This window comes from Phalangium opilio, unplaced genomic scaffold (genome assembly GCF_054372755.1).
Source record: "Phalangium opilio isolate 3A_F unplaced genomic scaffold, DU_Popi_V2 ptg000230l_1, whole genome shotgun sequence".
Taxonomy (NCBI): Eukaryota; Metazoa; Arthropoda; class Arachnida; order Opiliones; family Phalangiidae; genus Phalangium; species Phalangium opilio.
Genome location: NW_028324221.1, coordinates 2,220,873 through 2,232,954, shown reverse-complemented (window position 1 = coordinate 2,232,954; position 12,082 = coordinate 2,220,873). Strand labels below are relative to the sequence as shown.

The 12,082-nt window shown below is 38.6% G+C and overlaps 1 protein-coding gene and 1 long non-coding RNA gene across 2 annotated transcripts; both read right to left on the bottom strand.

The window, feature by feature from the left end:
- Nucleotides 1-3,373: 3,373 nt before the first annotated feature.
- On the bottom strand, nt 3,374-5,114 carry LOC149613999 (uncharacterized). Its single transcript, XM_089858020.1, has 3 exons — nt 4,109-5,114; nt 3,932-4,048; nt 3,374-3,858 (listed from the first exon to the last, which is right to left on the bottom strand). The coding sequence occupies exons 1-3, from the start codon at nt 4,314-4,316 to the stop codon at nt 3,815-3,817; spliced, it is 369 nt and encodes a 122-aa protein (XP_089714146.1). The 5' UTR covers nt 4,317-5,114; the 3' UTR covers nt 3,374-3,814.
- Nucleotides 5,115-10,745: 5,631 nt separating this feature from the next.
- On the bottom strand, nt 10,746-11,134 carry LOC149613998 (uncharacterized). The gene is made up of 3 exons (XR_016376256.1): nt 10,947-11,134; nt 10,831-10,879; nt 10,746-10,760 (listed from the first exon to the last, which is right to left on the bottom strand). It is a non-coding gene; the product is annotated as an uncharacterized LOC149613998 (long non-coding RNA).
- Between the last annotated feature and the right edge of the window lie 948 nt (nt 11,135-12,082).

Below are 12,082 nucleotides of genomic sequence, written 5' to 3'. Positions count from 1 at the left end.
ACTTGGTTTTTCTCATGCAAATATTAGTAGCGCTCCGTAGTTTTGACGATACTAATTTAACATAGGAATAAAATATTTTTGGAATACTAGAGGCACAACGCCTATCGCTGCATCTGAACTCCCATTTTATTTGCTGTGTGTACGTTGCCTTAGGTGGTAGCTTCAAAGCTTGGCCAGCGTAAATACTCGGGAAAGAAAGGTATTCGGAGTCCTCATCATAAAGAATTGATTGTGGTGTCTGCCCTTCTCCAGGAGCATAAGCAATACTCTCAATCTGGGGCGTAATTAGATCTTCAGATGAAAGCAAAAGGGTATCGCTGTTGCCATTGTTCAATGCTGTTTCTTCATCAATTTCGTCCCATTCCTGGTCGCTGTCAGGTGCTTGTTGAGGTTCTACAGCAAAATTACTTGGTTGATCTGTACCAACAGGGGGCGTGTGCTCCACTTCAGTTGGCATATCTTCCTCATTCGATACGAAATTATTTAGTTGATCTGTACCAACAGGGGGCGTGTGCTCTACTTCAGTTGGCATATCTTCCTCATTCGATACGAAATTTACACTATTAGATTCGCTGAATTCCAAAGCCACTTCATCTGGAACTGTAACTTCATGTTTCAAATACAAAGGAGTTGTTATTAGAATCTTTAAAGCATCCAGTATTTTTCTGGGACGAACTGTTTCAAACATATAGTGGTGTTGATATTCCTTCTTCCTCATGAGTTTAATTTGAATAACTTGAGTGTCAGTGGGGCCTCTGGGCAGAATTGAAACAGAAGAGTCGATTGAAACTGGTACATTTACGACATTACCGCGAATGCCTCTTTGCTGATCAACTCCTAGTTTTCTTATTTGCATAAACGGTAATCGCGGAGAAATCATTCTACATTCAAGTTCTGTAAGATCTTTCAACTCCATGGGCAAATCAGGAAAAAAATAGCCGTTTTCTCTGGAGAGTGGTGGTACTTTCCTTCTAGAAACGTAGCTGTGGCAAGAACCACACAACAAAATATGTGACGGAAGCACTCTCTCATGTACTCCTTCAACTGACAAGTATTTCACCGACTCTGTTTTTTTAACAGAAGTACGGAAAAATAGTCCAGAACAGCATTCGCATTTATAATCTGGACCATATGATATATTTTGCAGATAGGCGTTTTCGAAATATTGTGAGTGTTGTCTCCTAACGGTTCTCCTAGCATACTCTGTCATAAGCTCGAATTCAGCATAATTTTCATCAAGTCTTCTAATCTGCCTTGTAGCGTTGTCCCTCTGCATTTCAGCTTCTCTATAGTTGGGATCTTGACGCCGATCAATTCTTGACAAAATATCTCTCTGGTTTTCGGCTTCACGGTACACAGAATTTTCACGCCTAATTTGCCTTGTAGAATTATCTCTCTGGATTTCCGCCTTAGCATAATCCATATTTCCTCTTCTTTTCTTCCTAGAAAGATTATCCGTTTCTAACTCAGATTGAGCATAATTAGAATCTGCTCGCTTTTGTCTCCGTTTCAAAAGATAATTTTGCATGTTATTAGTTTTCTGATCCACAACTGAAGCTAAAGGATGCTGACCAGCTGATGGGTCCTGACAAGTAAAGCCCACACTAGTTGATGGGTCCTGCTGAGTTAAAGAACTCTGACTAGTCGATGGGTCCGGCAGAGTTGAAGAACTCTGACTAGTCGATGGGTCCGGCAGAGTTGAAGAACTCTGACTAGTTGATGGGTCCGGCAGAGTTGAAGAACTCTGACTAGTTGATGGGTCCGGCAGAGTTGAAGAACTCTGACTAGTCGATGGGTCCGGCAGAGTTGAAGAACTTTGACTAGTTGATGGGTTCTGCAGAGTTGAAGAACTTTGACTAGTTGATGGGTTCTGCAGAGTTAAAGAGCTTTCACTGGTAGAAGGGCCCTGACTAGCAGGAGATTCTAACACCAACTGCCTCTCTAGCTTCTTTTTTGCCGCATATCTCTCTCGTCTTTGATTTTTTTCTCTTTCTCTGAATTCTGGATTCAAACGTAGCCTTCTCATCTTTTCCGCTGCTGTTTCTTTCACATTAGATGCCATTTCTGAACTCTCTCGTATTTGTATAACAGCCGAGTAAAACGGCACAAGGTCAATTTTGATTTCACACCGTTGAAAATGTCCTAACTTAGTTCATAACTTGTTCGATATCCTGAAAACAATCTTGGTTTACGCGTAAATAGGCCTAACAAATAATAAAATATGACAATGATAGAAAACAAAACTACCCGTTGAAATAAATACTTACTTGAAATTAATTCTGAAAATAAACTATAATTAGTGGTAAATTAATAGGCCTAATAAAAAAAATGAGAACTATGGTAACAAAATTCAAAACAAATACTTATTTCGAACAATAAGTTTTCAATTAGCATTCACAAAAAGCAGAAGAAATCTTCCACAGCCGTTAAACACAGAGTTCGCAAGAGAACCAGAGTAAAGGAAATTCAAAGCAGTGATGCCAGGTGGGACAAATGAAATTTCCCTTTCTAACCCTTAAAATTTCCCTTTTTGGACCAAAATTTCCCTAGTTCAGGGCTGCCAGATTCCGCGCCTAGAACGAAAAGTTTCACTAGTGCCACCGTGCGGAGAAAACACGAAGCTTGATCTAGGGGAAACCATAATGGCAGGCCTGAGACCTGTCACCTGTAGCAGCATCAGCGGCAATGTGTATGTGATGTTTAAACTGATATTTCAGTGCCAAATGAAAATTAGTTCTCGAAATTTCTTGCAATGAATGAACCACAATTTTCAGAAGAGAATATTTTCAAAAATGGTAAGTGTTGAAAACCTAATCACCCTAATATTAACCAAGTTAGTTATGTAAACTCTTAAGCCTTGGTCATAACATTAGTATAAAAATTGGTAATACTGTTTTCATTTTGTTTAGTACCTGTTGCTCTCTCTCTCTCTTGTCAAAATTGCTACAAGTATTACACATATTTTCTAAAAGATACTACTGAAAAAATTCGAAAAGCTCTTCAGTCAAACTTTAAGGGAAATGAATTCACACAGTATGGAATTATAAACAAAAAAAAAACTCTTGTTGCTTGAAAAAAAAGTCTAATTTAAAAGTAACGAGGATTGGTTTCGAAGTCAGCCCTTCTTATCCATTCTTGGGGTGTTCCCCTGACGGTCTAGTCAACGATAATTTGGTCGAAATGAAGTGTCCAGTCATTGGTGAAAAAGGAAACTTAGAAAAGTTCTCAAGAAAACTCCTTACGTAATCAAGAAGGACGGAACATTTTCTTTGAAACCCAAACAAATGTATTATGGGAAAGTGCAACTTAGTTTGGCACTTTTAGGACTTCAAAGTTGTCATTTTGGAATTTATTCTAAACTGGAAGATGACTGTTTTGTTATTGATGTGCCAAAAGACCAAAAATTTATTAACAATCTTTTACCAAGATTACAAATTACTTTTTTCAAAAGGTTTTTTGCTTATTTTAATTACTACATTCCAAATTATTTGAAATGGAATAAAAAGGACGGAATGTAATGGCGCAAATAAGGCTGAAGTGATATTTTTAAGTTCATTAAAATGTGATAGAACCTTACAAATTTATTAAATAAAATTGTTTTTCAAAATTTATTATTTAATAAATAATAAATAAATTTATTTATTTTTAATGCATTATTTATTTGCTATTTTTTTTCACGGGTTTTAACAAGCTTGGGAACTGCGTAAGAGTTAATTTAAAATGATTTGAGGTCTGAACTTTACTTATTCCAAACAAAGCTGATAGAGCGGTGATTGAAATGCCAAGTTTTAGTTTCATGAGTGTCAAAAATACCCTATCTCGAGACTCGTAGTTTCCCCCATTCTTGGCCCTCTCTACCTTATTTGTCCATGAAAAAGGGGTATGAATTTACTGTTAATATTTTTAATGATCGCATCAAATAGACCCTTACTTTGTAATCCTGTTAATGAAATTATGGAGGTGGCATTCAATATTTGTTGATCATGTTTCCTTAACGGCAGTTTTTTGGAAGGAACAGCCAAGGGTCTGGGAGGGTAACTTAACTTATCTACAATAATAACTCTAATTATAATTGGTTTTAAATTAATATTATACGCTTAAAACATACCTGAATGTTCATATTTCGGTTGAGGGCGGTAATAATCTTCTTTAAAATGAAGGGAGCAGACAACCATGGACTTGGTGTGTGGTTTACCCATTTTTAAAGCTATATCCCATTGTTTCGACAATTTAACGTCGCGTGGAAATTGGTGAAAGCGGACACCACTCATTGTGGCATTATTTCTACACCCATACACGCTGCAGTACTTAACCATTGTTTAATTACGTTAAAATAAACAGCAAAACTGACAAAAACTAGCCAAATTATCGTTGAGCCGATAGTTGAGTTGTTGATTTAATTTTATAATTATCTTTGAGCAATTCAATTTAATTAACTTTAATTAAACCATGAGTATGTTGACTGCGTTTGTCATTAATGGTATCGCCGGAATTAAGTTACATTTAAACACCTGATTAAACTATCTAATCATCAATCATCTTAGTAAATCAACCTCCCTAACTTTTAAGCAGACGATTCTTCAAAAACGATATCATTGGTGAAATTAGAAAACTCTCTCTGCTTATCGCGCCTTCAGTCGGGGAGAACTTTAATTTCTTTTTTGATTAATATGATAGTATTAATTGTAATGTTTATGTTCCCAAGTAGAAATCTAATCTTGCCTAGGATTAAAAAGATATATAATAATTATTAAATAGCAAAAAAAATTGCAAGGAACACAGCGCTAAAGGCAGTCTGGCGCGCGTGCGAAGTCTGTCTGTCTCTTGGATCTCTCCTCCTCTAGCGCGATACAATATATATTCGACAGCATCCAGTGGCGGGCGTCGGGGAGGTGGGGGGGGGGTCCTCTCTCTCTCGTCTCGTGGCGGGCGTCGGGGAGGTGGGGGGGGGGTCCGTATCGTTGTACCTCTCTCTTCTCTTCACTATAAATTATCTGACTCTATATTACAAGCAAGCGTGGCTTCGTGGTAAGGCGCGCGCTCGGGCGTTCTTCACTGACGTCTCGTATGGATTGGGACATTGCGGGTTCGAGGCCCGGCGCCGACAGAAAAATAATTTCAATTGAAATTAAATACGTTACGCCACCTATGAGGTGTGAGGTGTACTACGGATGAATTTCGACTCAAAAATTCGCGGGAAATTTGAAATTCAAAAAGTTTATTTATGACGAAACTTATTATGCGGTTACACCAAATCCAGCCAGCCGTCCAGCCAACAGAGGTCGGAACAATACTTTCGCTGCTCTAAAGAGCGCAAAAGTAAAAAGGCAAGGCATTACGCGATTGGTTGGAGGACCTTCTTTAAAATTATCCTTAAAATCTGAACCTAATTTGAATTTTAAAATCATTCGGAAGTATTTCCTGAATGTTTGACTATGCAGACTGGTCTTATAATTAGTAGAAAAATCGATAAAAAAATCACTTGATTTTCTACTTCACCCTCCCTTTAAACTGTAGGCAATACGTTAAACATTATTTCGATTACAGCAGTCTATTGCATTTCATATCTATTATTCATGTTATCAATCCTGCAACACAATATGGTACGAAACATACTATTTTCAGTGGAATAATACTATCCCATAGAAGCTATTGGCCACAAATACCGAAGCCACCCTGTATACTTTTAATGGTGTAAATATGGACTTGAAATGAGGTAAATAGGGTTTTGCAATGGTGTAAAGGGGGGCTTGAAATGGGGTAAATATAGACTTGGAATGGGGTAAATATGGACTTGGAATGGGGTAATTAAGGACTTAAAATGGGGTAAATAGGGGTTTGTAATGGTGTTAGTTTTTTAAACATTAACTCCATTTTCATATTATTTTAACACCATTTAATGGTATAATCGAAGGTGTTATTTTAATCCATTTAGGTATAATTTGAGCACCTTTTATCGAACGATGTTTTTCAGACCTTTTTTGCACCGTTTATTTTCGCTAATGGTGTTAATAACATTTCGCACTATTTTCATACCATTTCAACACCTTGTCAAGGTGTACAAATAGTGCAGAATAAATTTTACACCACTACAACACCATTTAGGTACCTTAATTTAGAGTGCATAGCTCCATTTTCACATTATTTCACCATCTTTTATATGGGCCTTGCGAAGGTGTTATTTTATGTCAATTGCGCACCTTTTCGAGGATGAAGTTTTATCAGCCCTTTTTTACACCAGCTATTTAACCGAATGGTGTCAAAACATAACTCCATTTTCAACACCTTTTATATGGGCCTTGCGAAGGTGTTATTTTATATCAATTGCGCACCTTTTCGAGGATGAGGTTTTTTCAGCCCTTTTTTACACCTTCTATTTAGGCGAATGGTGTTCGAAACATATCTCCATTTTCAACACCTTTTATATGGTCCTTGCGAAGGTGTTATTTTATATCAATTGCGCACCTTTTCGAGGATGATTTTTTTTCAGCCCTTTTTTACACCTTCTATTTAAGCGAATGGTGTTCAAAACATAACTCTACTTTAGCATTATTTCAACACCTTTTTATGGGCCTTGCGAAGGTGTTATTTTATATCGTTTCGGTATCATTTGTGTGCCTTTTAATTAATGAGGTTTTTTTAACCCATTTTTACACCGTTCATTTAAGCGAATGGTTTTTAAAAAATATCGCGCTAATTCTATGCCATTTGAGCACCATTTAATGGGGTATTCGATAGGGTTATTTATATGATTAAGGTAACATTTCCAAACCTTTAAAAGAATTATGTTTTATAAACCATTTCTACACCATTGGTTTAAGCTAATGGTGTTTTTAAAATATCGCACTATTTTCGTACTATTTCAGCACCTTGTCAAGGTGCACAAATAGTGCTCAATGTTTTAACACCATTATGGCACTATATAGACACCACAATTTTTTACAGTGTATTACTTTCTCCATATTAACTCAGAGATGAGCAACAAGATTATCTTAAATATAAAAATAAATATATACTTTCTTCTTTAATTATTCACATTATTGTGCATTACATCGTTTAAAGAAAGAAAATTGGCAGTATCAGAAGGGGGCAATTGAAGAACAATGAACTCTGCTCGGTTGGCGCCCCTTTAGTGAAACTTTCCTGTGTAGCTCCAAACGCCGAGAAAATGTGCTGCCGCCTAGGCGAAAAAGCTTGCAACTCAGTTTATTTCTAACGAATTTTCTACTCCCCCCCTTTCCCCCATCCGTTACAAACCAAAGACGAAGCCACGCTTCCTTTAGGTTCGCCAAACCCCCCCCCCCTCCCCCATGGATGATGCCCGCGCCACGTGACCGTTGATGGTAGGGATAGCTTAAGAATGTTAAACGGGGGGACGAAAAACGCCAGACTGGGTTTTGTTTTTGCCCCTATATAGAGTAGTGGCACTCCATGTTAATTTCTCATAGAGCGTAACGTAGCCAAAGGCAGGGAGGTGCCATTACTCTATAGTCTTTCTGCCATGATTATCCTGGGGACTGCGGTACCAAGAAGGGGTTCGGAGTTTTAAGAGGGCAAAGGTTTAAACTGAAACCCCCTAACATTGCAATACTATTAAGTTTTTTCTCTGTAAGAAGGAGGTACCTCCCCCCCCCCCTTTTTTTTCATATAAGGGCAGGGTAGCTTCGACCACCTGAATAGTTTGACAACCAATCACCTATAGTTGATTCCTTTATTCCCTTTTCCCAATGCCATACACACGCCTTTCAATCCATTTTCTCACTCTCTATGTGCTAAAGGCTAGTAGCTTTGAATAGAAAGGTCTTTTATAAAGATTCACTATTTTTTTTCGATTCGATATTTTTAACTTAAAATGAAACTATGGAGACAAATATCTATACTCCTGTTTATCCGCACTTGAGAAACCGTACTTGCCATTATATATTGGCTAATGCTCCTCAACTTTTACAATACTGTCAAGTGAGGTTGAACAAGAGTATATAATGAGCATTTTTATTTATTTCTTGGAAAAACTGAAAAAGTACATTGGTTTGAACGTTCTTCAAACGAAAGGGACGTGATCCTTCTTTATGTCCTGTGAACACCTGACGTGAAATGATTTGGTTATCCCGATCTAATTCCTTATATCGTGTGATAATTGCGAAGTGTTTCGAACATACTTCTTTCTGAAATGAAATGACTCGTTAATCGCTTTACAATTACCTTTGCCATATGTAATTGGCGAGTTGTTCTGGATACAAGTGGCGATTAAATAATGTTATAATCACTGCAGTAACCATAATAGTGAGTAGCCCCTCGACGACACTGAATTCTATCTCCATTTCTTCGGTGACCACATTCCAATGCACCTAAACATTTCTTTTATCTCCTTTTAAAATAATGAACGAATGAACTTGTATTCAAGGTAGAAGTGTCAGAACCGGCCGATATTATGGGTGTGTTTGGGAAGCACTAGCCACCCGGAATTTCACTTTAAAGCAGAGTTGATACTAAGAAAAGGGTAGGAAAACCTCAATTACCCTCCCGAAATTAACACCATCCGCCAAGACTAAGAAATGGTATACATTCATGGATCTGGAGGGAATTCTTAGAACCCAAACAAAAATAAAACCACATTTCTGGTTTACAGACCCCCTTTACCTACAAACTATAGAAAATTTCGGAATATAAATACTGAGTAACCAACCCAGAAGGGAGAGGCGGCCATTGGGGTATTCTTCCTCGCGCCAAGAAGAGACGCCAGAATGAGCCCGAGTTCACTGCTCGCGGGAGGCTAGCCAACTCGCACTGAATCTAGCGGGATTTCTTGGCGCCAAGGAGGATACCGCAATGGTACCGTATTTAATTTCCGAAATGGTCTATACGGTAGGTAGCAAGGCGGATTTATAAGAGAGGAGGTTCAGAGTCAGACAAAATGCACGTAGTCCGCAGTTCATAAAATTACACTGTGGCGTTCCCCAGTTACCATGATTACCACTACCCCCTCACGGCAAGAGAGCGTACGTTCTCGCCCATGCGTTCAAGCCCCCTTTTTCTAGCCTCATCAGCTTGTTTATAATTTTGAATATTCCTCGTTTGCAAGAACGATCACGTGACGCCTTTACCAACGGCTTACGCGCCGATGCATGTTTTTATTTCCACATTTCCAAAACGAGTCTTCTCTCTTATTCATCCTCCTTGCACAAATATTTTCCAACACCATCACACCCTTACCCCACTCAAAGTAACGAAGCAAGTACCAGTCCATACTACCCCTTAATGCCAATAAGGATGAATACATACATCTCCTTTGCTAATTACCACCTGGTATTCGATGTTGCTAACAAAGACCAAAATTATTTTGCAATGTGCTAAGGTTGTACAATACCCAACAATGGTCCAAGGCTGTGCAGTGCATGACGCATAAGTTTTTTCTCCTTTCCTAAATCGTAGAAAATGTCTTTAGCCTACCTATTCTCTCCCAAACCTGTCGCGATTTATAGATACAATAGTTTGAAGCGCTACACCCTTTCCCTCTTGAAGCTGCCAGTTTAACAGCTCTATGATTAGACACGGTTATACGAGAAAGAATCGCAACATTGTATAGAAAACCCTAGTTGCTAAAGGCTTGTCTATATACATGTACAGGTACACAAACTGGTTCTGATGTTGTAAGACTGAAGTCAGGCCCGATATAGAGTAATGGCAGTACTACCTATGCAAACGGCATACCTCCTATCTCTTAGCTCAGTGTCATGCCCCCTACTGGGCGCGTACTGTATCCTCTCTTACAAAAGCGCGCCCAGAGGGAGGGATACACGGTTTTCACCCCTCTCTACCACCATTAGTCTATACACTGTATCCTCAAAAAGTTTTTATAAATACGAAGTTTGAAAAAATATTCTAACTATTGCGACTGTCCATTTAAAATATCGCGAGCGTCCATTTAAAATATCGCGAGTGTCCATTTAAAATATCGCGAGCGTCCATTTAAAATATCGCGAGCGTCCATTTAAAATATCGCGAGCGTCCATTTAAAATATCGCGAGCGTCCATTTAAAATATCGCGAGCGTCCATTTAAAATATCGCGAGCGTCCATTTAAAATATCGCGAGCGTCCATTTAAAATATCGCGAGCGTCCATTAAAAATATCGCGAGCGTCCATTTAAAATATCGCGAGCGTCCATTTAAAATATCGCGAGCGTCCATTTAAAATATCGCGAGCGTCCAATTAAAATATCGCGAGCGTCCATTTAAAATATCGCGAGCGTCCATTTAAAATATCGCGAGCGTCCAATTAAAATATCGCGAGCGTCCATTTAAAATATCGCGAGCGTCCATTTAAAATATCGCGAGCGTCCATTTAAAATATCGCGAGCGTCCAATTAAAATATCGCGAGCGTCCATTTAAAATATCGCGAGCGTCCATTTAAAATATCGCGAGCGTCCAATTAAAATATCGCGAGCGTCCATTTAAAATATCGCGAGCGTCCATTTAAAATATCGCGAGCGTCCATTTAAAATATCGCGAGCGTCCATTTAAAATATCGCGAGTGTCCATTTAAAATATCGCGAGCGTCCATGTAAATTTTGCCAAGCGTCCAGTAACCCAGTTCAATTTCATTGTGGTTCTCCAACTTCTCCCAGTGTTACTAAGCCAAGAGGCTGCAGGGAGAAAGGCTACAGTTCAGTTTGACCATCTTGGCTGACGTAGAATGCCTCACAATCAAAACATGGCACTGAAGATAAAGCTGAGAGAGGGACTCCTGGTGTATACGTACTATATAAAAGTCACAAAATGTTTAGTCACTAATCTTTTAAATTGGTCAAACTTAACATTCGATTTTTACCTCATTTTATTTTTGATGTTCATTACCAAACACCACTAAAATAATTATCCTGATAAAACAAAGCATGAATTAAAACCAGGCATGGATATAGTTTTGATGCTTTTATTAATAGTTACCTATCATCTTCATATAAAACAGTTCCGAACACAATTGACTTCATGCGATATGAAGAAAGCTCAATTGGTTTCTTACTAACCGTCTTTCTGAAATCCCGTCCCTAAGAAAGATACCTAACCGATCGCTAAACGCGCCCGGCCCCAAGCCCCCAACCAAACCAAGTCGAATGATTTCTCAATTCCGCGAATTTCCCCTTTCCTATGACTATAACAGCATAGTACAAAAAAAAAGAAAAATTCCAAGAATAAAAGAAGCTCCCAGGTGCGAAAAAGAAAAACCGCTCCTTGCTCTCACGAAAGAATGAGGAAAAGGGGTGCAAAATGGACTGCAAGGTTTTGCGCTCTAGGCGAGCTTCATTTATATTGATACGTGGAGTCCAGGTTGAGGGGCAAATAGAGTCTTTGTAACCCACGTGACGCGATTCATCCACTCGTAGGGTATGGTCCTTTTTTCAAATTTTAGGCCACCGCCCCCAACGCGAGCGCCATCTAGCGTTCTAGATCGGTAATAAACCTCGCCGACGCTACCTTTAATACTCTAGTTATGTAACATGATTCTTCACTGGCTCGCTCTTTTGGTTTGCTCTACTGCTCATCAAACTTCAGATGGGGTGAGTTCTATAACTGAAATGCTCAGCAATCAACCCACAAACCTATTTCTCAGGAAGAGAAGTATTATATACTTCTGGTAGTATGCACCGGTTTCGAAATACAGTTATAGTTATCGTCACGAACAGCGCAATTGTGTAAACCTTTGATGGAGGCTCCGCGACATCTAGTTTTTAAATTCAGAACTAAAAAAAGTTCCAGAATTTTGAATAACATACGGGGAACTTATAAATGCCTAATTTGCTTCAAGAAAAGAGTGTCCAAGGTGCTTTTGGTGTGTGTTCGGATAGCTTTTAGCTAGTTTTCGGAGTGATTTTCGTGAGTACTCGAAGTTCTCAATTTGGCGGGTGCAGTGTCGTATATCCAGATTAGTTGATTTATACTTCTCGTTTTCATTACGCTCCGTCAAATTCTTTACTTAGCAATCCTGCGAGTGCGAAATAATAGTGAGTTTCTAAATTGAATTTTTATCTAATGTATGATGACGTCAATACCCTTTAAAACACTATCTACTCCTCTAATTGCAT